Source organism: Rattus norvegicus, chromosome 10 (assembly GCF_021556685.1).
Source record: "Rattus norvegicus strain SHRSP/BbbUtx chromosome 10, alternate assembly SHRSP_T2T, whole genome shotgun sequence".
In the NCBI taxonomy this organism is placed as follows: Eukaryota; Metazoa; Chordata; class Mammalia; order Rodentia; family Muridae; genus Rattus; species Rattus norvegicus.
In genome coordinates, this window is record NC_141543.1 from 7,488,175 (window position 1) to 7,516,073 (window position 27,899).

At 41.0% G+C, this 27,899-nt stretch overlaps 1 protein-coding gene across 23 annotated transcripts in view; it reads right to left on the reverse strand.

Annotated features, from left to right (window-relative positions):
* Parn (poly(A)-specific ribonuclease) overlaps positions 1–27,899 on the reverse strand; it is a 138,039-nt gene that overhangs the window by 101,953 nt on the left and 8,187 nt on the right. For 11 of the 23 annotated variants that reach the window (XR_015630735.1, XR_015630733.1, XR_015630734.1 and 8 more), the window contains exons 6-13: positions 26,435–26,495; positions 17,044–17,188; positions 12,935–13,000; positions 11,982–12,020; positions 10,438–10,480; positions 8,101–8,181; positions 7,100–7,156; positions 1,370–1,447 (exon numbers count right to left, since the gene is read on the reverse strand). Coding sequence is in view for 8 of the 23 variants with exons in the window: in XM_087572720.1 (XP_087428846.1) it covers positions 1,370–1,447; positions 7,100–7,156; positions 8,101–8,181; positions 10,438–10,480; positions 11,982–12,020; positions 12,935–13,000; positions 17,044–17,188; positions 26,435–26,495 (570 nt within the window). In the remaining 15 variants the exon portion in view is untranslated. The remainder of the gene's footprint in view (positions 1–1,369; positions 1,448–7,099; positions 7,157–8,100; positions 8,182–10,437; positions 10,481–11,981; positions 12,021–12,934; positions 13,001–17,043; positions 17,189–26,434; positions 26,496–27,899) is intronic. The other 12 variants (XR_015630740.1, XR_015630731.1, XR_015630743.1 and 9 more) reach the window with 3 other exon arrangements.

The window sequence follows — 27,899 nt, forward strand, 5'->3', positions numbered from 1 at the left end:
CCCATTCATACCTTAACGTGATGACGCTGGACACTGACGGTCGCCACCTCATTTCCCCCTTAAATCAGGTATTATCTAACACAGCAGTCTCAGGGTTATAATGGCAGACTAGAGAGTTGTCCCAGCATTGTACAGCCTAGAAAACTAGGTTTTTTGGTGTTTTATAAAAACGTTGCCAATATGTAGTATAAAAGACAAACTGAATGTTAAATGGGAAAAAAGGACTCGAATCCAGGCTGAACTGCAGCAGAGAAGGATGGCTACTTGAAAGAGACACAGATAAGATCTCAGGTATGAAACATCATCAGGATCATCTGCTGGATAGCAGAACTCAGGGCTGACGTGAAACACAGGGCTGCAGATGGGAAATCAGAGTAACAGAAATAGAAAAAAGAACTGGTTTGAAGACAATGAAAGAAGGAAAAGGGAGGAGGGGGATGTGCCAAACTTTTAAATCTCCTTTGAGATACATAAATCTTAAAAATGCCTTAGTCTGTGGGCTAGAGTCTAGCATGAAATGTACACCTGGAATTGAGAGAGACCAGAGCTAGGGATGGATGTTGGAGTACCTATGGTATTTGTGGCTTAAGTCATGGCAGAGAGGGAGGTTTTTGAAGGACAGAAAAATGAAGGAGGGTGGACAGCAGAGTTATGGGGACAAGAGACAGAGCCACAGCAGTTATGGAACAAGGGGAAAAAGCCAATACAGGGGCAAAAAACCATACGATAATGACTCAGATGACCTGGCTCCAGGTACAGAAATGCCACCATGGTCCCCAGGGAGCCTCAAGGTGCTCGGCAATAGCAAAATCAAGTGGCACTGTGTTCCTGCTGGCTCTCCCAAGTCTAATTTTGGAGATGCCTGTGGCCTATCCTGTGTGCAGCAGTTAATGAACAAACCTACCAGCATTGACTTGCTCTGGCAATAGCAGACAGCTGTCAACTCCTTAACATAGTTGATGTATATATCCTATCAAACAGCAAAGCCAGCTCAGCAGCTCAGAGTACTTTCAAACTATCTTCCTAGGTCCCTAAAAAAGGAATTTAAAGATGATGTCTGAGTTCACTGATGAATAGCACGTGCTGCTCTTTCAGAAGACCCAGCATCCAACTCACAGCTCAGAACTGTCACTCTGGCTCTAGAGTACCTTCTTCTGAAGCTCCTTGGGTAACCAAGCATGCCCACATACGTGCAGGCAAAACACTCACCATACACACAAAATAATAAAAATAATAAAAGAAACCCATGTAAGGTCTTCCTAGGAACATCCTGCATACCAGGAAATGAGGAGAAATGAGGAATCACAGCCCGGCGGAGAGTGAGCACTCACAGAAAAAGCAGGTGGGTTTTGACACTGCAGCCACTCACCACAGGCAGAGGGCAGTAGAACTGGTGAATAGTGTGCATGACATCCAAGAGCATGTTGTGTCCAACAACCAGCTTCCCCTGGGGAAAGACGGTTAGGAGAAGTATGTCAGAGTTGCTTCAGGGCTTGCGAATAAGGAGGACGCTTCATATGAGACGGAGTCACAACACAGTCAGGCGAGCCTGCTGCTCCCTACCTAGGTAACCCACATAGGCCTCATGCTCTTCCTGCCTCAGCTTCTCAAGCGCTGGGATTATAGGTGCACAGCCACTGTGCCCATTCTTTGTGATTTATTTCCATTTTTCACATTTTTATAAATCTTGTTATTTTCAAAATTTTGATGTAGTTTCTTGTTGTTGGTTTTGGTTTTTAGACAAGTCTTGCTATACTGTCCAGGTTGCCCCTGAACTTCTGAGCTACAGCAATCCTCCTGCCTCAGTCTCTCTGAGAAACTGAGATTATAGAGAACAACGTGCCTGGCTAGAAGTAGTTTGACTGAAGCACTTGTAAACAATAAAATCTGAAATCCTAAGAACTTTGACTTCAAATATATACCTTTAAGACTCTTAAAACATCTTTAAAACCTACATATTTTAGAGATTTATATATAATAATGTTATAAAATGTAAAAATAACTACTCCTAATGTTGCTAAACTCAATACATTTTCATTTCCTACATCATCTATGTGCAATGGCTCATGGCACACCATTGTTCTTTTAAAAAGTTATTATTATTAGTCTGTGTGTGTGTGCACTTGAGCACTCACATATGCATGCGTATACTGGAGCAGGTGGCCAAGGTGACAGATACACAAGCTACAGAATGCCTGTGGAGGAGACCGGGTGACAGATACACAAGCTACAGAATGCCTGTGGAGGAGACCGGGTGACAGATACACAAGCTACAGAATGCCTGTGGAGGAGACCGGGTGACAACTTTGTGGACTATGTCCCTCCTTCCACCTTTACATGGATTTAGGAAATCAGACTAAATCACCAGTAGCAAGCACCTTTACCCATTGAGCCATTTTGATGACTGTCATTGCTTTTCAATCATACATGTACAATAAATTACTCCATTTCAGTAGCTACAAAAAATAAAATTCTTTATTAAATTTATAAAATTTTAAAAAATTACCTACTAATATACAATATCACCTTAGATTGCCCAGCCTTATGATTCCTCGGGGAACAGAGAGAAGATGTTGTAGTTTCAGTTTTGGGAGTTAGAGTAGGAACTGAGATTAGACCTGATGAAGCCCAGGTTAGCCTTGAACACCTATGTAGCTGAGGATAACCTGTAACTACTAATCTTATGCTTCTGTGCTTCTGTTCCCCCAGTGTTGAGATTAGGCCTGTGCCACCACGTCCAGCTCTGCTTTCAAATTTTGCTTGTTTGTTTTTCTCACAATAGTGGGTTAAGATGGGTGTTATGTTTTATTCAACATAGGGGTCTCTCTCTGTAGCGTGGGCTGAGCTAGAGCTCACTGTGTAGCCCTGGCTAGATGACTCCATTTTTAACATAAACATTGTCTTAGGGTTTCTACTGCTTTGATAAGCACTATAAATACAAAGCAATTAAGGGAGGAAAGGGTTTATTTGGTTTACGTGTTCACATGCTGTTCATCAACAGAGGAAGTTGGGATAGTAACGCAGACAGGACAGGAACCTGGAGGCAGGGGTTGAAACAGAGGCTCTGGAGGGTGCTGCTTACTGACATGTTCCCCATGGCTTGCTCAGCCTGCTTTTTTTTTTTTTTTATCTTTATTAACTTCAGTATTTCTTATTTACATTTCGATTATTATTCCCCTTCCTGGTTTCCGAGCCAACATCCCCCTAGCCCCTTCTCCTCCCCTTCTATATGGGTGTTCCCCTCCCCATCCTCCCCACATTACCGACCTCCCCCCAACAATCACGTTCACTGGGGGTTCAGTCTTGGCGAATGCCAGCAGCAATCCACTGAACTGAGAACGGGACCCCCGTTGAAGGAATCAGAGAAAGGACTGGAAGAGCTTGAAGGGGCTCAAGACCCCATAAGAACAACAATGCCAACCAACCAGAGCTTCCAGGGACTAAGCCACTACCCAAAGACTATACATGGACTGACCCTGGGCTCCAACCTCATAGGTAGTAATGAATAGCCTAGTAAGAGCACCAGTGGAAGGGGAAGCCCTGGGTCCTGCCAAGAATAACATTCGAAATGTAAATAAGAAATACTCAAGTTAATAAAGAAAAGAAGGAAAAAAAAAAAGAAAGAAAGAAATCAGTTTCCAGAATGAAGCCAGGGGAAACACTGCATGACACCAGTAAATGTTTAAAGTAATCGGATAGGAGACGTAAGAGCCGAACTAAAAAAGCGCCAATTAAAACTATTCCAAATTGAGCAACAAAATAAGTAATAAAAATACTAGGTTATAGGGCTGGAGAGATGGCTCAGCGGTTAAGAGCACCGACTGCTCTTCCAGAGGTCCTGAGTTCAAATCCCAGCAACCACATGGTGACTCACAACCATCTGTAATGGGATCTGGTGCCCTCTTCTGGTGTGCCTGAAGACAGCGACAGTGTACTCATTCACACACACACACACACACACACACACACACACACACACACACACACACACACGTGTATAGCCAGCAATGGTGGTAGGCACCTGTACTCCTAGAACTTGGTAAGTTGAGGCAACAGGATGGAACAGTGACGTTTCTGTCTCACAAACCAACAACAAAACTAGGCTGCCTGGTGTTGACTTTTATGATATGTCTACATGCTCAGTAGCCTACATTAGCCTCCCGACTCCTGACCTTCCTGCTTCTGCCTCTCAAGTACTGAGACAACAAAAGTGCAACAGCACAGCCTACTCACCAAAGGCATTTACTGCCTATAAAAGAAAACAGTAACTGCATAGAGCAGCAGTAGACGGCGCCTCAACAATCCATTACTGAGGTCAACATGATAAATACTACTTCTGTGTTATTCTTCCCAAAACAGAACCCTCTGACTCTAAACATGAAACAACAAATCCCAGCTGAGGGACATTTAACAAAAACACGGAAAATTCATCAACACTATTAAGTTATACAGACAAAGAAAGAGCAAGAAGTGATAAAAAGGAACTACAAGCAGTCCTGAACAGAACTGTGAAAATAAAAGACTTAGCTGAGAAGCCCCTGAAATCAAATTAAGATTTTCGTTTACTTCCCCATATCATAATGATGTGCACTTCCTGGTTCTGATAAGTACAGAACAGCAGTTCAGGATGTCAGCATCAGGGACAGTTGTCCAAGATATGCACGGAAATTCTTTACTATTCCTGTGACATTTATGTGAGTAGGAAATCAGAAGCCTGAGGCTTCATCCCTCGAACCACCATATTGGAAGAAGAGAAGTGATTCTCAGAGATTGTCCTCTAGCCTCCACAGGTGTCTATGTACACACACAGGGACAGAGAGACAGAGACAGAGACAGAGAGAAAGAGGCTGGAGCTGGAGCTGAGTTGAAAGAGGTTTTACCTAATAACTGTAAGATCCTAAGGTCAAATCTCAGTAGCACCAAAATACATCTAGATACATAAAACATATAACATAGACCTGTACTGACTGGATAATTAGTGTAAATACCCCCAGAGGGGTTGGAGGGCAGCTCAGTGGTTAAGAGTGCACACTAAGGGGCTGGGGATTTAGCTCAGTGGTAGAGCGCTTGCCTAGCAAGTGCAAGGCCCTTGGTTCAGTCCCCAGCTCTGGAAAAAAAAAAGGAAAAGAGAAAAAAAAAAAAGTTACTCTCTAAAAAAAAAGAGTGCACACTAATCTTGTAAAGAACTCAAATTCAGTTCCCTGTATCCACATTGGGCAGGTTACAACAGCTCCAGGGGAATCGGACACTCTTCTGCACTCTGAAAGTAGCTGCACTCCCAAGTCTACACACACATTCAGGCCAAACACCCATACACATGAATACATTTTTATTTAATAAAAAAAAATTAAAAAGTACTAGATTCTACCTTAAATTCTGCAAGCAAATAATAAATAAATAAATAAATAAATAAATAAATAAATAAATAAATAAATGTGTGCATGTGCCTATTGGCTTCATAGAGCTTATCAATATTAATAAAAAATTAAGTTGGACAGTGATGGCACATGTCTTTAGTCCCAGCACTTGGGAGGCAGAAGCAGAATGATTCCTGAGTTTGAGGCCAGCCTGGTCTACAGAGTGAGTTCCAAGAGAGCCAGTGCTACATAGAAAATCCCTATCTCAAAAACAAACAAATAAATATTAGAATAACTTCATTTCTAATAGACATAACTTTTTTCTCACTATTTTTTCTAAATCCTAAGAAACACAATTTTACTTAGATCCTTTTATTAAACTGAATGTTCTTTTCCCAGTTCTCAGACCTTCCTAGGCGCCACAGGAATTGAACGGTATTATTAATGTCTTCTGTATTCTTTCCAAGTATGCATAGCTAAGCAAATAGAAACGTGCATCTCCTGTGTATAAGGAGAACAAATGCCTCAACTTTGGAAATAAGATGAACTATTATGCTAGCTAATGAGGATCAAAACTGAAGCCCCCTTGCTTTTCAAGTATGCTGGCTAAGTTTCCACACAGTACCAAGGGGCCAGAACCTGCTTTTCTGTGTCCTTGCGACCTTAGCAGCTGCTGAAGTGACTCACCCCCTTTCTCCTCCCAGTATGACACAATTTTATGTTCAGTACAGTTCAATTGTGCTTGAGTAACAGAGTTCTTTGTAGCTAACGATCTTCTTTTATAAGACTCTGTCATCTGTGCTGTCTTCAAATGAGGACAGTGTGCCTCCTCTCCACTGTCCATGTTGACAGAGTGGCATTTGAACTCTGAGACGGTCTCAACGGGCAGCATCTAAGGGACAAGACAACTCCTTCCAAGACCCAACTGCCCACAGAGAAGAAAATCTTAGACCCAGGTAATCTACTATCCACACAAGAGCACCCTGGTTTATCCATGCAAAAGGTAGATGCCGTTCAGAAGGCCAAGGAAAGATGTTGACCACAGAATGCTCTAGCACATTTATACAAACAGCCAGCATATGTCTAAAGCTTACTAAGATTATGATAGATGAATTTTGGGATTTAATTACAGTTCTATAGAGGAAGTCAACTTGTAATTATCCTCCGGATTCCTCTAATTGCTCCTTGACTTCTAGTTCTTGTATTCAGATTAATGAAATTCAGTTTTGTGCAGCTATACAGAGGCATCATAGGGCAGGGTGATCCTGTATTTCTGTGCCTTCGTATGCATGGGAGATGTATGTATGTGTGTGTGTATGTATGTAATGTATATTATATATACATACATATATATACACATCAACTTAACACTTATTTCTCACATCGTTTGTGTGTGTGTGTGTGTGTGTGTGTGTGTGTGTGTGAGAGAGAGAGAGAGAGAGAGAGAGAGAGAGAGGAGGGGGCTCATGTGTCAAAGGACACACACATGGTTGTGTGTGCATTTTTGTACTTTTGCAACAGAGACTTTTTGAAAACTGATTTGGATATAATTCAACGATGATGACTTCTGACTTGGTACATTGTACAGCAACAGCCCAAGTGTGTTACTAACTTCTTCCTCCAGACTAGGTAAACATTCCAAGGGTAACTAAGAGAGCAATTTGCAGTAGCAGTGAGACACTTCATTTTAAATATTGTGCTTAGCCATATAACTAGAAAAACACCAAATGTGGATGACTCACCGAATTAGCAATCGCATGGATGACTCTTGAAAATCCTACAGCATCATTCAGTTCCTCCTAAGTAAAAGAACTAAATTAAAACAGAAAGGGTTGCAAGAGGGCTCCGAGAGTAAAGGTGCTTGCACAAAGGCCTCACAATCTGCACCCCTCAGAACCCCATGAAGGCTAAAAGAGAACCACTCCTAGGAGCTTTGCACAGACCTCTACATGTGTGTCCTTGGACAAGAAAGCCTTCCTCCCCCTAACACACACACACACACACACACTCTCTCTCTCTCTCTCTCTCTCTCTCTCTCTCTCTCTCTCTCTCTCTCTCTCCCTCCCTCCCTCCCTCCCTCCCTCCTCCCTACCCCCTCTCTGTGTCACACACACACACACACACACACACACACACACACACACACACACACACACTAAATAAAAATTGAAAGTAAATCTTTAAAAACAATATAAAACTTTAAAACAAAAAAGGTAAAACAATCTACATACTTTTCTGTTTTAGATGGTAGAATTAGCAAGGGTTAAAGCACTCATTAGTTCATTAACAGCTGTCACAGTTTACCCATCGCATCATATACTGGGGCAGGGGTTATTTATTTGCTTTCAGAATCAGGATCTTGTAAAGTGTATGCAGACCTTGAACCTTCCTACCTCCACCTTCTAAGACCAAAACCAGGGATTAGACCATGCACCACCATGCCTACCTACAGGATGTGTTGTAATTTCCAAGTCAATCATGTTGACTTACAAAAAAATAGATAAATAAAAATAACAACTTCAAGTGGATACTGTAGTACATGGCTGTAATCAGGCAATTGGAAGACTGAGGCAAGAGAGTCAGGAAATACAATCTAAGGCAATACTGGTCTTTAAAAAACAAACAAAAACAAAACTAACTTTGATAATTAGCCATCTGCTGGCTAAATGAACCCAACAACAGTAATCCAGAAATATATAGAAAGAAGCTAGTTCTATTACATTATCATTTCTTATGCACTTACCTGCTCCTTTGCGTACTTCTCCTGTTCTCTCCTTTTGCGTTCTTCTTCATCCACTTTGCTGATAACTATGTGTCTTTCCTTCTAAAAGACAAATAATGCCTAGTTCTCTGGAGACATTTAACTCCTTAGCCTCCAAAGTGCTGTGATTATAACTCGGAACAGCAACTCTGATGTATTAGGCTACACGGTGAGTCAAAGGACAGCCTCAGCTATATGATGAAACCATCTCAGTGAGGCACAACGAAAACAATCAAAAAACTATAAGCCAAGGCATGAGCAAGCACAAGTAAAGCTATTGTGAGATGATGCCAAAGCTGAGTGGGTGCCCAAGCCCTGTACTTCTGCATGTCCACAACACGTCCAGTATTTTAAGATCTCAAACCAACAAACATCGGCTGAAATCAGCTATGAACCATGCAAGAAGACTTCAAACAGAGCACTTAGGTAATGCAGTCTTAAAATGCTAAGTGATTACTTTTAATAAGTAAAGCACCTGCATCAAATTTTGTGAATACAGGAAAAACCTTGAATAATTATAGTCCTCTTTCACACTAATTATAGTTTATATTTATTAAGCACACTGCAAGGGCCAAAGAGATGGCTCACTAATAAAGACACTTAGTGACAAACCTGACAACCTGAATTGTACTTGGCCCCACTGACCACACACACACACACACACACACACACACACACACACACACACACACACATGTATATATGTGTATTTAAATATAACTATATATTAAACATTTACATTTATATATTTATGTATTTATTGTATATATTTATGTGTACATATAAATATGTACACTTATATACATATATAATTAAAATATATTTATATGTTTATATATAAATATATATTTGTGTGTGTGTGTGTGTGTGTGTGTGTGTGTGTAAATTTTAAGAGAAAAGGAAGGGGCTGGAGAGATGGCTGGGCAGATAAGTGTTGAGGTTTGGCCTGGTGCTACATACTGTAATATTAAATACTGGCCCTGGTTTCCTCAGGGATGAAAGAATTCATACATACATCAAATAATGCTATATGACCTTGTTCCTTAATTTAAAACTATTGGTTTAATAAAGATGCCAACAGCCTACAACTGGGCAGAAGAGAGGTAGGTGGGGTTTCAATTCCCAGGCTTGGGGTCTGACAGAGTTGAGGAGGAAAGAGGAAAAGCCATCATGTGGTAGGTAAGTCATGAAAACAGGGCCCTGCGGGCTGGCCCGCATTGGAATTGGAATTGAGCTGTTGAGATGGAACGTTATTTGGTGGGAGGTAGAAACTGACTGCTTCGAAGGTTAACATCTGCCTGGCTCCAGTGCTTTAAAGGCTTGTCATAAATATAAAAGGTTTGTGTCTTTTATCTGGGAGCTGAATGATCAAAAGTGAGATCAAATATTTACTTTCACAGTTAAGGGCACTGGCTGCTCTCCCAGAGGACCCAGCACCACATGGTAGCTAACAACTGTCTCTAACTCTAGTCCCAGGGAATCTAATGCCCTCTTCTGGCTTCTGTGGGCACTGTACAAATATGGCACACAGACATATGTGCTTGGCAAAACACTCATGCACATAAAATAAAAATATCTTTTTTTTTTTTTTCCGGAGCTGGGGACCGAACCCAGGGCTTGCGCTTGCTAGGCAAGCGCTCTACCACTGAGCTAAATCCCCAACCCCATAAAATAAAAATAAGTCTTTAATTAAAACAGAATTACAATAAATGTATATATTACAAATGGAAAAAAGTTCACTTCCACTTATCCATTAAATAATCTTATTTGGTTGGCATTTGTAACAGTTTTGTTTGAAACAGAGTGTCTCTACATAACTGTCCTGGAAATCACTATATAGACACGGCTGGCTTGGAACTCATGGAGATCTACCTGCTTCTGAGTGCTGGGATTAAAGGTAAGTGCCACTACTCCTGGCCCAAATCATCACAAAGTTGTTAAGAGTTGGGGAGGTGGCTCAGTGATTAAGGGCACTCATTGCTCTTGCAGAAGCCCTGAGTTCAGTTCCCTACACCTACATGGTAGCCCTGCAAACACATGCATCTCCAATTCTTTTCTGACTTCCATGGGTACAAGGCATACATCCTACACACAGGCAAACCATTTATTTATACACATAAAATTAAAATCTGTAAGTTACATTAGCATAAGATCATCATGCTTAGTCCCACTATGCAAATAAGAAAAATCAGGCTCAGAGAGAGAGGACAGGTGGCTGCCCAAAGTCACAGCTCATGGGAGCAGGGCAAAGGCAAAAACTAACAACACCTCAGGGAATCACAGTTAGTTAACTGTGAGCACTGAATAACTCTTAGTTACCTTGTCAGTCTCTAATGTCTCAACATGAATGCCTTTGGGATACCTAAATGAAAAAAGGAAGAATTCACATCAGTGCATGACTCAGTGACTGCTAAAACCCCCAAAGAATTGAAGGAGCTGCCATGAGGCTATAGAGTAAAGCTTTACTAAATTGGGGCAATCACCACTAACGACTTTAAAATAAGCCTACTCCAACACCTCTCTCAAATGCACAGCAACGTTACCAGTTTTGTTTGAATTTTCTAAAATACTTGGCATTCTATAATGCAGTTAACCCATTGTCGCAGAGGTCATCTTACTTCCAAATGCCTACTTTGTAACTGAAGTGGTAGCCGTCTCCACAGACTTGTACAAAAGGAAGGGTGGGGGGTGTAGGGCTACACTTTGCCTTATGCCTGCAGCAGTCCGAGGAGAGACGTGGACAGCACATAGACAGATGTAAGGATAAGACAAGAGAGGAGGTTGGTTAAGACAGCCTACAGTCTTCCCCTGTCCTGTTTAAAAATTATTCCTTCTCAGAACTTAGGAGGCAGAGGCAGGCAGATCTCTGTGAGTTCAAGGCCAGCCTGGTCTTGGAGGCAACTTCCAGGACAGCCAGAGCTACATAGAAACCCTGTCTCAAAGAAATAAAAACATGAAATGAAAATTATTCATGTACATATCACTGTCAGGTTTTTTTCTTTTTTCTTTTTAGTTTTTTTCTTTTGTTTTTAGTGTGAAAGACAGTGAGAGAAAAGTGAAAGGAAGACATAAAAACAGAAGAAATTACATATGTTTTAAGACATCTACAAAATAGTAACAGAAATTTAATTAAGGGTTGGAGAGATAGCTCAGTGGTTAAGAGCACTGACTGCTCTTCAGAGGACCTGAGTTCAAATCCCAGCAACCACATGGTGGCTCACAACCATCTGTAATGAGATCTGATGGCCTTTTCTGGTGGATCTGAAGACAGCTACAGTGTACTTATATATAAAATAAATAAATAAATCTTAAAAAAATAAATAAATAAAAATTTTTAAAAGAAAATTAATTAAATGAGTAGTCAATTTAAGAACTGACTGGGGACATGATAGGGTCACATAACCCATAACTGAAAATGTCAAAAGAGCAATGGAACAACAATGCCAACCAACCAGAGCTTCCAGGGACTAAGCCACTACCCAAAGACTATACATGGACTGACCCTGGACTCTGACCTCATAGGTAGCAATGAATATCCTAGTAAGAGCACCAGTGGAAGGGGAAGCCCTGGGTCCTGCTAAGACTGAACCCCCAGTGAACGTGATTGTTGGGGGGAGGGCGGTAATGGGGGGAGGATGGGGAGGGGAACACCCATGTAGGAGGAGAGGGGGAGAGAGAGGGATTAGGGGGATGTGGCCCAGGAAAGGGAATAACAATCAAAATGTAAATAAAAAATACCCAAGTTAATAAAGATGGAGAAAAAGAAAAAAAAAAAAAAAAAAAGAGCAATGGGACCACAGATTATACTTCATTTATGAAATCCTGTCCTTGAGAGCATCCTTCCATCTAATTCATATACTTACTTCCAACTCAAAGTCTGATAAATAAGTTTTCTTTGGAACCTGTAGAACAAAAGAAAACGAATGAGCTTGGACTATTAGGAGGGAACCCTTATGACTGAGTGACCAATCAATGGGTTGGAAAGATTTAATTTAGAGCCCTCACTACAACAGGTACACACAATCATCACAGACATTTCTGAGGTAGAAGGACTTATCGTATGTCTTTATCAAAATGTTAATGTTATTATACTGCTCTTAGACAATAGGTAGGAATTATGATCAACTACTGCTTCCTGCAGCTGCATGAAGAGTTTAGAGCAGATGTTTGGCTTCTGACATCTCCATGAAGCAGGCCACAGAGTGAAAGGAGGAAAGATTCGGAGAGGCTCTCTCGTATGCTAATTTGTGTTTCTCTGTAGAGAAGGAACAGAGGTGCCTGACAGTGAGTCCTCTTCTGAAGCCCATGTCTGTTTAGTTCTCCTCCAGGCCAATGATGCTGCTCCTGGCATGGCCTAAAGTCTAAGTTGCAGAGTGGCTTTCTTCTATCCAAGGACAGGACAAAGTGTTTATTCTGAGTCTCAGAAGACAAACATTCCAGCAGAATTACTGCCCAGTTAGCATTCAAGTCTTAGGAACGTACCTGTGGCAGAAAGACTATAAGGATGCTGTAAAAAGACTATATACAAGCCAGGTGTGGTGACACTCACCTTTAATCCCAGCACTCAAGAGGCAAAGGCAGGTGGATCTCTGTGAGTTCAAGGCCAGCCTGGTCCTCAAGGCCAGCCTGGTCCACAAAGCCAGTCCAAGATAGCCAGGGCTTGTTACGCACAGAAAACCTTATCTCAAAAAACAAAAACAAACAAACAAAAATAACAAAACAAACAAACAAACAAAAAAACCAAACCCATATTCATCAAAAAACAGAATTCCTCCTCCAGTAGAAAGGAATGCATGCAACAAAGAAACCAACTGACCCAGTGCATGGGTTAAGTTCCAGAGTCCTCTTCTCTTCTCTCTGTAGGAAACCCTCTATCTTCTCTCTGATGAGTAAAATTCAGACAATGACCATCAGTGCCTTGAAAGGATGAAGTGATCAGAACAGTGATTGTACTCAAAACCTATACTCAAAATAATCAGCAGTAGATACATTCAAAAGCAATGTAAGTCCTGGTATGGGGGTGACAAGTGACAGAGCACTTTTCAAAGATGAACAAGAATTCCATTCTTAGAATACACACAAGCAATCTAGATTTTTTTCCTTTTTTCCCCCCTTTGAGACGGTCTCATATATCCCAAGATGATGTCAAACTTGCTATGTAGTGAGTATGGCTTGAACATTTGATACTCCTGCCTCTGCCTCCCAAATGCTGAGTGCCACAAGTATAGCTAGCATCATTATACCCAACTCATGCAGTGCTGGGGACCAAATCCTGAGCTTTGTACATCATAGGCAAGCACTCCCCAAGAACATATTTCTTATGCTTACAGGTCCACTTTCTACACATTCTAAACAAATAAAAAAGATAATCAAAATCAAAGAAAATAGATATATTTTGACATATCCTTTGAATGAAATTATTGGTGACACTAGCAAAATTATAAAAAATTCTCAAACAATTTATCAATTTTAGAGTTGTAGAGGCTAGTTCAGAGTCACCAACATAAGGACTAGACAAGGCTGCCCACTCTCTCCCTACCTATTCAATATAGTTCTCGAACTTCTAGCCAGAGCAATCAGACAACAAAAGGACATCAAAGGGATACAAATTGGAAAGGAAGATGTCAAAATATCACTATTTGCAGATGATATGATAGTATATTTAAGTGATCCCAAAAGTTCCACCAGAGAACTACTAAAACTGATAAACACCTTCACCAAGTGGCTGGGTATAAAATTAACTCAAATAAATCAGTAGCCTTCCTCTACACAAAAGAGAAACAAGCCAAGAAAGACATTAGGGAAATGACACCCTTCATAACAGTCCCAAATAATATAAAATACCTCGGTGTGACTTTAACCAAGCAAGTGAAAGATCTGTATAAGATCTTCTAGCCTCTGAAGAAAGAAATTGAAGAAGATCTCAGAAGATAGAAAGATCTCCCATGCTCATGGATTGGCAGGATTAATATAGCAAAAATGGCCATTTTACCAAAAGTGATCTACAGATTCAATGCAATCCCCATCAAAATACCAATCCAATTCTTCATAGAGTTAGACAGAACACAATTTGCAAATTCAACTGGACTAAAAAAAAACCCAGGATAGCTAAAACTATCCTCAACAATAAAAGGACTTCCAGGGGAATCACTATCCCTGAACTCAAGCAGTATTACAGAGCAATAGTGATAAAAAAAACTGTATGGTATTGGTACAGAGACAGGCAGGTAGATCAGTGGAATAGAATTGAAGACCCACAAATGAATCCACATGCCTATGGTCACTTGATTTTTGACAAAGGAGCCAAAACCATCCAATGGAAAAAAGATAGCATTTTCAGCAAATGGTGCTGGTTCAACTGGAGGTCAGCACGTAGAGGAATGCAGATCAGTCCATGGTTATCACCCTGTACAAAGCTTAAGTCCAAGTGGATCAAGTAACTCCACATCAAACCAGACACACTCAAACTAATAGAAGAAAAAGTGGGAAAGAGTCTCGAACACATGGGCACTGGAGAAAATTTCCTGAACAAAACACCAATGGCTTATGCTCTAAGATCAAGAATCAACAAATGGGATCTCATAAAACTACAAAGCTTCTGTAAGGCAAAGGACACTGTGGTTAGGACAAAACGGCAACCAACAGATTGGGAAAAGATCTTTACCAATCCTACAACTGATAGAGGGCTCATATCCAAAATATACAAAGCACTCATGAAGTTAGACGGCAGGGAGACAAATAACCCTATTAAAAAATGGGGTTCAGAGTTAAACAAAGAATTCACAGCTGAGGAATGCCGAATGGCTGAGAAGCACCTAAAGAAATGTTCAACATCCTTAGTCATCAGGGAAATGCAAATCAAAACAACCCTGAGATTCCACCTCACACTAGTCAGAATGGCTAAAATCAAAAACTCCGGCAACAGCAGATGCTGGCGAGGATGTGGAGAAAGAGGAACACTCCTCCATTGTTGGTGGGACTGCAGACTGGTACAACCATTCTGGAAATCAGTCTGGAGGTTCCTCAGAAAATTGGACATTGCACTACCTGAGGACCCAGCTATACCTCTCTTGGGCCTATACCCAAAAGATGCCCCAACATATAAAAAAGACACGTGCTCCACTATGTTCATCGCAGCCTTATTTATAATAGCCAGAAGCTGGAAAGAACCCAGATGCCCTTCAACAGAGGAATGGATACAGAAAATGTGGTACATCTACACAATGGAATATTACTCAGCTATCAAAAACAATGACCTTTATGAAATTCATGGGCAAATGCATGAAACTGGAAAATATCATCCTGAGTGAGGTAACCCAATCACAGAAAAACACACATGGTATGCACTCGTGGATATTAGCCCACATGCTTGAATTACCCTGGATGTATAGAACACATGAAACTCAAGAAGGATGACCAAAATGTGAAGGCTTCACTCCTTCTTTGAAACGGGAACAAGAATATCCTTGGGAGCGAATAGGGAGGCAAAGTTTAGAACAGAGGCTGAAGGAACGCCCATTCAGAGCCTGCCCCACATGTGGCCCACACATATACAGTTACCAAACTAGATAAAATGGATGAAGCAAAGAAGTGCAGGCTGACAGGAACCGGATGTAGATCTCTCCTGAGAGACACAGCCAGAATACAGCAAATACATAGGTGAATGCCAGCAGCAAACCACTGAACTGAGAACGGGACACCCATTCAAGGAATCAGAGAAAGGACTGAAAGAGCTTAAAGGGGCTTGAGACCCCTTATGAACAACAATGCCAATCAACCAGAGCTTCCAGGGACTAAGCCACTACCCAAAGACTATACATGGACTGACCCTGGGCTCCAACCTCATAGGTAGCAATGAATAGCCTAGTAAGAGGACCAGTGGAAGGGGAAGCCCTTGGTCCTACCAAGACTGAACCCCCAGTGAACAGGATTGTTGTGGGGAGGGCGGTAATGGGGGGAGGATGGGGAGGGGAACACCCATATAGAGGGGGAGGGGAAGAGGTTAGGGGGATGTTTGCTTGGAAACCGGGAAAGGCAATAACAATTGAAATGTAAATTAGAAATAACCAATTTAATAAAGATGGAGAAAAGGAAAAAAACAAAACAAAAAAGAGTCACCAGCATGAGGGTGAGTGAGATCTCAGCACTAACACAAACCAGGCATGGCTTAACAAACAGTCATAACCACATTGCCTTTGCGGGGAGCTGTGCAGAGGCAGGAGGATCATTAAGGCAAACTGACAGTCAGCCTAGCCAAAATATTCAAGCTTCAGGTGCAGGAAGAAATCTTGCCCCAAAGTAAAAGAAAGAGAGATGCAGGCTATCTATCCCCCTTCTTCTCTGACCTCCTCATGCACACATCCACACATACACATGTGTGTACCAGTCATGCAATATTTGTAAGTATATTAAGAATTGACCAATACTAGCAATATAATTCTGACTTTTCTAATAAAGCTATTATGCTGATAGCTACCCTATACAAGACTAGAGACTCCTCCCAGAGTACATTTGCTTGTCAGAAACTTCACTGCAAGAAACAAGTACATATGGAACATTCTAGCGAGCTTTGGTCCAGAAGACCTGTACTCCTGCTAAGATCGTCCCAGTAACAGAGAGTAAGTCCAAACAGATCTGCACAGCTTCTGAGACTTCCTTCCCCCAGGTCCCCAGTAACATGGGACAGGTCCAGATGAGATACAACATGCAGTTATTGTCCAGATTCAGATATGGCACAATTAAAGCCTTGTGTGAATACCTGGGCATGTGAAACACAAAACAGGTGAAAGACAGACATCCTCCAATAGGCCACAATTACAGCCTGCCTCTTACATCACATCTGCATAGGTCCCTGCAGATGCTGCTAGTGTACGACAGCCCCTAGTCCATGCCCAGTGCATCTCTCATGTTAGTTAAGGAACTTACATTACTTGGTCAATAAACTTCTTCTGATCCTCAGGAATTGTCACAGGACATTTTGTCAGAGCTCCGGCCCCATTGGCCTGAGAACGTTTTTCATCAAATTGCTCTCTCAGCTGTCTTTCTTCTTCCTGGTTCAGATATGGAATTCCTACAAATAATTTTTAAAAGAATAAATTAGAAAATAAAAATGTATTTTTATTTATATGTATGTAATGTGTCTTCTGTACAGGTACCTGCAGAGATCAGAACAGGGAACTGGATCCCATGGATTTGCAGTGACAGGCATTTGTGATCGGCCACATATGGGTGGGGGAACTGAACTCCAGCCCTGTAGAAGAGCAGCAACCTCTCAACTTCTGAGCCATGCCTCCATTCCTTACACAAAACTGTTTGTTTTCATTCTTTTGAGTCAGGTCCTACTTTGTAGACCTGGCTGTCCTAGAGCTCAGGTAGAGAAGGCTGGTCTCAAATTCACTGTCTCCCAAGTGCTTCACTTATCTGGTTATACACAAAACTTTTAACTAACAAGAGATCTATCCGATACAGACCATATTTTAACTATATTGCAAAAAAAAAAAAAAAAAAAAAAATCAGCCCAGAAAGAAGTGATCGTGAACTATGCTTGCTCATGCATTCAGTCACCATTGCAGTAAAGGCACTGGTACTCTGTTGAGCATTTATGGATGAGAACACAAAGGATCAAGCAAAGACAAGCTGTTCTTCAGTAAAAGGAACTTCTGATCAGATAAGCAGAAAAGGCTCCTGTGAAGAAAACTCAAAAGACAAGTAAGAAAGATATGCAGAGCAAGGGAGAGACCTCTCCCTGAGAGGGAAAAACATAAGAGAATCCTCGCTGGATGCTCAAGTTAATTGACAAGAAAACCAATCCAACTTAGTATGATTTCCTCAAGAAACACACAGAACTGGGCATCTCTGATCATCCTATTAGATGGTAAAGCCACTCTGAGCAAAGAGACAGACATACTAGGCATACAAACAACGCCATGAAGAGGTCAAGCTCCTGGGAAACACCTGGACGTCAGGAGCGTGTGATGCAGTCCTGCAAAGAACTCCTAATGGAAGAGTCATTCCAGGCTTCTTGCTCTGTAGCAAGGCTGGCGCTAAACTTAGCAATATCCCTGCCTCATATTCCCAACTTAGGATTGCAGACAGACACTAGCATCTCTAATTCTCAAATACTCTTTTTTTCCTCCCTTTTCTTTTCTTTTTGCAATAGTAAGGTGGAGACCCAGTCTCGCAAGGGCGCTTCCACTGACATACCACCCCCTGCCACCTTCATTCTCAAACCTTTTTTTTAGATTTATTCATTTATTATATAAGTACACTGTAGCTGTCTTCAGACACACCAGAAGAGAACATCAGATCCCTTTACAGATGGTTGTGAGCCACCGTGTGGTTGCTGGGAATTGAACTCAGGGCCTCTGGAAGAGTAGTCGGGTGCTCTTAACCGCTGAGCCATCTCTCCAGCCCCACTCTCAAACCTTTAAGGAAAAGGAAAGTCATTCCATTGTCTTACTATCCAAATTCCAACACCGCCATTCTACAAATAGTTGATAGTCACCTCCCTGATAAAAAAGCCTCATGTTCTGAAATGAGGATGGGACATGGGGAAGCCATGTCTCTCCTCAACATGCTGTTCAGTCTCATATCCACAAAGGTGAGCCATTACAATCATGCCAACTACACAGACTACACCTCTCTCTCATGAGGTGTCTCTAAATTGTAAGATATACTGTGTATACTTTGTAAGAATTACATGCACCTGTCACAGGGGCAGAAACTAGAAGACATTGTCACATTTGGAAAGAGGTGACTAAGTCCTACACAGACTGAATGAACAAGCCTCAATCAAGTTACAATTAAGATGCCTCACTATCATCCAAGGGAATGCTATCTCTTCTCCTGCTCAGCTCAGAATTATCAAGGTTTATAAAAAGAGAAGAGAGCTGACCATCCAGGAGTGCAGACATCTTGAAACCACAGGACAGACTGCCACATCTGCACACCTCTGCCCACATTCCTGGTCCAAGAGGAAACTGCACAGTACCTCTGGACACAAGGATATAGGAACAGACAGCTGCCAGTACATGAGGTTCTGGTCTGTGCTCAGGACCGTATTGAACCAGCTAAACAGCTCCTTGCACCCAATCCGGTGGAGGAGAGAGCTGGACCCTCAGAAGTGAGGATACTCCTGAGAAGTCAGAGGAGACTACCCTCTACCCACAGTCCAGACGCAAGAGAGAATCACATAGTGCCAACTGTGCCCCCGGGGTACAAGGACCTACAGCAGCAATGACAGGCAAGACCCCTTGATTCCTGCCCTTATCTAGAGCTGGAAAACAGTCTCCAGGAGTGCCAACACACCTGAAGTCAGAACATCTGTTCCTAGGAAAGGCTGAAAGAAAACAGGGAAACAGTTCTACAGGAGTGCTGACACAGAGGCCTACAGGGGGGTCAAGTCACTCTCAGAAACAGGAAGACAAGCAAACACCAGAGACAACCCAATGGCTAGAGACAAGCGCAGGAACCTGAGCAACAGAAACCTAGAATGCTTGGCATCATTAGAGCCCAGTTCTCCCACCAAAGAAAGTACCGGACATCCAAACACACGAGAAAAGCAAGATTTAGATTTAAAATCACATTTTTTGATAATGATGGAGGACTTTAAGAAAGACATAAAGAACACCCTTAAAGAAATGCAGGAAAACACAAGTAAACAAGTAGAAGCCCTTAGAGAGGAAACAGAAAAATCCCTGAAAGAATTACAGGAAAACACAACCAAACAGGTGAAGGAATTGAAAATGGAAATAGAAACAATAAAGCACAAAGGGAGACCACCCTGGATACAGAAAACCTAATGAAGAGAAAAGGAGCTGTAGATACAAACATCACCAACAGGATACAAGAGATAGAAGAGAGAATCTCAGGGGCAGAAGATACCATAGAAATCATCGACACAACTGTCAAAGATAATGTAAAATGCAAAAAACTCCTGGCTCAAAACATAGAGGAAATCCAGGACACAATGAGATCAAACCTAAGAATAATAGGTATAGAAGAAAGTGAAGACTCCAAACTTAAAGGTCCAGTAAATATATTCAACAAAATTATAGAAGAAAACTTCCCTAACCTAAAGAAAGAGATGCCCATAAACATACAAGAAGCCTACAGAACTCCAAATAGATTGGACCAGAAAAGAAACTCCTCCCGTCACATAATAGTTAAAATACTAAATGCACAAAACAAAGAGAGAATATTAAAAGCAGTAAGGGAAAAAGGTCAAGTGACATATAAAGGCAGACCTATAAGAATTACACCAGACTTCTCACCAGAGACTATGAAAGCCAGAAGGTCCTGGACAGATGTCATACAGACACTAAGAAACACAAATGCCAGCCCAAGTTACTGCATCAAGCAAAACTCTCAATTAACATAGATGGAGAAACCAAGATATTCCATGACAAAACCAAATTTATGCAATATCTTTCTACAAATCCAGCCCTACAGAGGATAATATATGGAAAACTCCAACACAAAGAGAGAAACTACACTGTACAGAAAGCAGGAATATAATTTCCTTGCAATGAAACCAAAAGAGAGATAAACAAACATAATTCAACTTCTAACAACAAAAATAACAGGAAACAACAAACACTATTCCTTAATATCTTTCAACATCAATGGACTGAATTCCCCAATAAAAAGTCATAGAATAACAGAATGGATACTTAAAGAGAATCCAGCATTTTGCTGCATGCAAGAAACACACTTTGAAGACAGAGACGGACACTACCTCAGAGTAAATGGCTAGAAAACAACTTTCCAAGCAAATGGCCCCAAGAAACAAGCTGGAGTTGCCATTCTAATATCAAATAAAATTGACTTTCAACCAAAAGTCATTAAAAAAGATAAGAAAGGACACTTCATATTCATCAAAGGAAAAATCCACCAAGATGAACTCTCAATCCTAAATATCTATGCTCCAAATGCAAGGGCACCCACATTCATAAAAGAAACCTTACTAAAGCTCAAAGCACACACTGCACCTCACACAATAATAGTAGGAGATTTTAATACCCCACTCTCATCAATGGACAGATCATGGAAACAGAAATTAAACAGAGACATAGAGAAACTAACAGAAGTTAGGAACCAAATGGATTTAACAGATATTTATAGAAAAGTCCATCCTAAATCAAAAGGATACACCTTCTTCTCAGCACGTCATGAAACCTCCATATAACTGACCATATAATCGGTCACAAAACAGGCTTCAACAGATACAGGAAGATAGAAATAATCCAATGCATCCTAACATCAGATGGATTAAGACTGGTCTTCAATAACAATGATAATGACAGAATGCCCACATATACAAGGAAGTTGAACAATGCTCTACTCAATGACAACTTGGTCAAGGAAGAAATAAAGAAAGAAATTAAAGACTTCTTAGAATTTCATGAAAATGAAGATACAACATTCCCAAACTTATGGGACATAATGAAAGCGGTTCTAAGAGGAAAACTCATAGCTCTGAGTGCCTGCAAAAAGAAACATGAGAGAGCATATGTCACAGCTTGACAGCACATCTAAAAGTTCTAAAACAAAAAGAAATAAATAAACCCAAAAGGAATAGAAGGCAGGAAATAACCAAACTCAGTGCTAAAATCAACCAAGTAGAAAGGAAAAGGACTATACAAAGAATCAACAAAACCAGGAGCTGGTTCTTTGAGAAAATCATCAAGATAGATAAGCCAGACTAACCAGAGGGCACAAAGAGTGTATCCAAATTAACAAAATCAGAAATGAAAAGGGAAACATAAGAACAGAATCTGAAGAAATTAGAAAAATCAAAACTACAAAAGCCTATATTTAAAAAGCTGGAAAATCTGGAGGAAATGGACAATTTTCTAGACAGATACCAGGTACCAAAGTTAAATCAGGAAAAAGGAAATTTGGTACCAGGTACCAAAAGTTAAATCAGTTAAATAAGGTTTCATCTAAACAACCACATAACTCCTAAAGAAATAGAGGCAGTTATTAAAAGTCTCCCAAACAAGAAGAGCCCAGGTCCAGATGGGTTCAGTGCAGAATTCTATCAGACCTTCATAGAAGACCTCATATCAATACTGTCCAAACTATTCCACAAAATTGAGAGAGACGGAGCACTACCAAATTCCTTCTATGAAGCCACAATTACTCTTATACTGAAACCACACAAAGTCCCAGCAAAGAAAGAGAACATCAGACCAATTTCCCTTATGAATATTGACGCAAAAATACTCAATAAAATTCTTGCAAACCGTATCCAGGAATACATCAAAATGATCATCCACCATGATCAAGTAGGCTTCATCCCAGGGATGGAGGGATTTTTTTTTTTAAAGATTTATTTATTTATTATATATAAGTACACTGTAGCTGTCTTCAGATACACCAGAAGAGGGCATCGGGATCTCTTTACAGATGGTTGTGAGCCACCATGTGGTTGCTGGGAATTGAACTCATGACCTCTGGAAGAGCAGTCGGGTGCTCTTAACCACTGAGCCATCTCTCCAGCCCCGCAGGGATGGTTTAATATACAAAAATCCATCAATGTCATCCACTATATAAACAAACTCAAAGATAAGAACCACCTGGTCATTTCATTAGATGCTGAGAAAGCATTTGACAAAATTCAACTCTCCTTCATGATAAAAGTCCTGGAACGATCAGGAATTCAAGGCCCATATCTAAACATAGTAAAAGCAACATACAGCAAACCAGTAGCTAACATCAAACTAAATGGAGCAAAACTTGAAGCAATCCCACTAATATCAGGGACTAGACAGGCTGCCCACTTTCTCCTTGCCAATGCAATATCATTCTCAAAGTTCTAGCCAGAGCAATCAGATAGCGAAAGGAGGTCAAAGGGATACAAATTGAAAGAGAAGAAATCAAAATATCACTATTTGCAGATGATATGATAGTATACTTAAGTGACCCCAAAAGTTCCACCAGAGAACTACTTAACTAGATAAACAACTTCAGCAAAGTATCGGGGTATAAAATTAAATCAAACAAATAAGTAGCCTTCCTCTACTCAAAGGATAAAGAGGCTGAGAAAGAAATTAAGGAAATGACACCCTTCACAATAGTCCCAAATAATATAAAATATCTTGGTGTGACTTTAACCCAAGCAAGTGAAAGATCTATATTACAAGAACTTCAAGTCTCTGAAGAAAGAAGTTGAGGAAGATCTCAGAAGATGGAAAGATCTCCCATGCTCATGGATTGGCAGGATTAATATAGTAAAGATGGCCATTTTGCCAAAACCAATCTACAGATTCAATGCAATCCACATCAAAATTCCTACTCAATTCTCATTGGGATAGAAAGAGCAATTTGCAAATTCCTGTGGAATAACAAAAACCCCGCATAGTGAAAATAATACTCAACAATAAAAGAACTTCTGCGGGGAATCACCATCCCTGACTTCAGGCAGTATTACAGAGCAATAGTGATAAAAACTGCATGGTATTGGTACAGAGACCGGCAGATAGATCAGTGGAATAGAACTGAAGACCCAGAAATGAACCCACACACCTATGGTCACGTGATCTTTGACAAAGGAGCCAAAACCATCCACTGGAAGAAAGATAGCATTTTCAACAAATGGTGCTGGTTCAACTGGAGGTCAACATGTAGAAGAACGCAAATTGATCCATTCATATCACCATGTACAAAGCTTAAGTCCAAGTGGATAGAGGACCTCCACATCAAACCAGATACACTCAAACCAATAGAAGAAAAAGTGGGGAAGAGTCTTGAACACATGGGCACTGGGGAAAATTTCCGGAACAAAACACCAATGGCTTATGCTCTAAGATCAAGAATTGACAAATGGAACTTCATTAAAACTGCAAAGCTTCTGTAAGGCAAAGGACATTTTGTCATTAGGACAAAACGGCAACCAACAGATTGGGAAAAGATCTTTACCAATCCTACATCTGATAAAGCGCTGATATCCAAAATATACAATGAACTCAAGAAGTTAGACTCCAGAGAGCCAAATAACCCTATTAAAAATGGGGTACAGAGCTAAACAAAAACATTTTCAGCTGAGGGTTATCGGATGGCCAAAAAGCACGTAACGAAATGTTCAACATCTTTAGTCATCAGGGAAATGCAAATCAAAACAACCCTGAGATTCCACCTCACACCAGTTAGAATGGCTAAGATAAAAAACTCAAGTGACAATAGATGGTGGCGAGGATGTGGAGAAAAAGGAACACTCCTCCATTGTTGGTGGGATTGCAAACTGGTACAACCATTCTGGAAATCAGTCTGGAGGTTCCTCAGGAAACTGAACATTCCACTACCTGAGGACCCAGCTATAATACTCTTGGGCATATACCCAAAAGATGCTCCAACATACAACAAAGACACAGGCTCCACTATGTTCATAGCAGCCTTATTTATAATAGCCAGAAGCTGGAAAGAACCCAGATGCCCTTCAAGAGAGGAATGGATTAAAAAAATATGGTACATCTACACAATGGAGTACTACTCAGTTATCGAAAACAATGACTTCATGAAATTCATAGGCAAATGGAATGAACTAGAAAATATCATCCTGGAGGTTGGGGATTTAGCTCAGTGGTAGAGCGCTTGCCTAACAAGCTCAAGGCCCTGTGTTCGGTCCCCAGCTCTGAAAAATAGAAAAGAAAAAAAAAAAATATCATCCTGAGTGAGGTAACTCAATCACAGAAAAACACACTTGGTATGCACTCATTGGTAAGTGGATATTAGCCAAAAAGCTCGAATTACCCAAGATGCAATCCACAGACCACAGGAAGCTCAAGAAGAAGGATGACCAAAATGGGGATGCTCCCACTCCTTCTTAAAAGGGGAAAAAATATCCATAGGAGGGGATATGGAAGCAAAGTTTAGAGCACCAGCTCAAGGAATGGCCACTCATTGCCTGACCCACATATGGCCCATATATATACAGCCACCAAAACTAGGTAAGATTGATGAAGCTAAAAATGAATGCTGAAAGGGACAGGATGTAGATCTCTCCTGAGAGACACATCCAGAGCATGTCCAATACAGAGGTCAATGCTAGCAGCAAACCACCATACTGAGAACAGGACCCACTTGGGGGGAATTAGAGGAAGTATTGAAAGAGTTGAAGGAGCTTGCAACCCCATAAAAACAACAATGCCAACCAACCAGATCTTCCAGGGACTAAACCACTACCGAAAGACTATACGTGGACTGACCCAGGGCTCCAACTGCATATGTAGCGGAGAATAGCCTTGTTGGGGCACCAGTGGAAGGGGAAGGTCCTGCCAAGGCTGGACCCCCAGTGCAGAATATGCAGGAGGGGGAGCAGCAAAGGGGATGAATAGGGGGAATACCAATATGGGGAGGGGGAGGAGAGGGAATGGGAGCTTATGGACAGGAAACCAGGAAGGGGAATAACATTTGAAATGTATGTAAAGAAATATATATAATAAAAAATTAGACAAAAAAAAGGTACAATTCCTTTTTGAAAGTCTTTTCAAGATTGTTCATTTAGTAAGGAATAATCTACTAAAGTATATTTGGAAAGTTGTTTTTGTTTCTCCCATGTTCATGATTCTTAAGAGAAAGAATTGAGAAGGTATTAAAAAAAAAAAAAGAAAGAAAAAGAAAAGAGAGGGTGGAGCTGAGGCAGTTACTATAATTTGCTGCTCTTCTAAAGGGCTTGAGTGCATCCTCCTCTGAGTCTGTGGGTACCAACACACAAGTGACATAGGCATAGACATAATACAACACAAAAATGTGTTTTTTAAGAAAACGTAAAGAAACAGAGGTTCGGAGACATAGCTCAATCTGTTAAATGCCTACTATGAAAACATGACGACTGAGTGCAGAGCCCCAGGGCCCACTGACAAGCTGGATGGGGCAGCACACATGAGTAACACCAGTCCTGTCCATGAATCCTATCACTGTCTCAAAACAGAAAAAAATTAAGGTCATCCTTGAACTATACAGCAATTTTGAGACCAGCCTGGTCCACATATTAAACTGCAAATTAATAAAATAAAAAGGCTTTTTAAAAAATGGTAATTCTTGGGGCTGGAGAAATGGCTCAGCGGTTAAGAGCACTGACTGCTCTTCCAGAGATCCTGAGTTCAAATCCCAGCAACTCATGGTGGCTCACAACCATTTGTAATGGGAACCAATGCCCTCTTCTGGTGGGTCTGAAAATAGCTACAGTGTATTCATACAATAAAATAAATATTCTTAAAAAAAAAAAAAAAGGTAATTCTCAAGCAAAATGAGATTTACCTCTGAAGGATTTTGAAAGTTTAACTACAAAGCTAAGTCACAGAGACAGTCTTACCACTGCAAAACACTTTATTAAAGTCAAATCCTTGGCTTGCCAGAAAGTCAATGCTGGAGCTCTGAAATAGACAACACACAAGTCAGTGAGACTTGAAGCAATCCTCAGGGCAGCAGAGATAGAATGCAGACGAGTAACCACTACAACCCAACAAGAAAGCAGGCCTAAAGTCAGAAGACAGAGCCTTAGCTTCCAGGAATATCCATTTACTTAAAACACCACAGTTCTTCCGCCTTAGTAACTTTATAAAACATTCTTTGTGTTATAAAATTTGTTAAAAATTCACTGAGTAGACCCTGACCTCTTGCTACTACATTGACTTCAAGGCTATAAACTGAAGTTATGTACGTTCATATAACCTCCACACTGACTTGGATACAAAAGGCACAAATCTTATCTTTAGTAATGCAGGGGCACTGTGTGCGTGTGTGTGTGTGTGTGTGTGTGTGTGTGTGTGTGTGTGTGTGTGTGTGTGTGTGTGTGGTGGTTCTCCCCTTTCACCTTCAAGTGAACTAAGAACAAACACTTTTACCCACTTAGAAGTCTTACCAGCCCTGAAGGCCCAACATCTTAATTGGATATTATCCTCTTTGGTCTCATCTTGGTTTGTGTTGTTTTTTTCAGAGAGGACCTCATGTAGCCATGACGTCCTCATCCGCCTGCTTCCTCTGGGTGCTGAAAGTGCAGCTGTGTACAACCATACCCAGTGTGTGGATGCTAGGGATGGACTCCAGAGCTTCATTCACTCTACGCAAGCACTCTTCCAAATGAGCTGCAATCCTAACCCTCACAATCTTCTCCCTGGGTTCCTGTTTCTGAGAAGTGGGGTTAAACCTAGGGCTGCACACACACTTATGTAAGTGTTCTACCATGGAGCTGTACCCTCAGCATTCTGCTTTTGAGGTTTCGGGTTTTGAAGGTTTTATTTTATTTTGTTTTGTTTTGTTTTGAGACAAGGTGTCACTAAGTTGTCAAGGACAGTTTTGAACTCACTCTGTAGTCCACTAACGGATTGAACTCTTGTTCCTCCTTGCCTCAGCTTCCTGAGTAGCTGGGATGAGAGGCCTGTGCCACCAGACCTGACCAGTTGGATATTCTTAATGTTCAAGATCCAGAAACAAAAGCCCTAACTAAGCCAGCCTGACTAAGCAAACACATACTGCACCCAGAAGACACTGAAAGACCAAAGTTGAGCACATAATTTTGAAGACTGTATTAGTTTAGCCAAATCCTGAAGCCCTTCCTCAAAGTGAGGAAAGAGAACAATAGTACAGCTGTGGTTTCCTATGCTCTCCTAAAGGCATATGTTCATGTAAACACTCCTCTGTGGGCAAACTGAGAGGGACATGGATAGGTGCTTTGTATGCCAAGTGCCAAACCAAGGCTGCTGGAACTTTCCCAGTAGAAACTCCTCTCCCCCAAGGAATTTCACATAACCCCAGGTGTAGTCATGTAAAATGGGTAC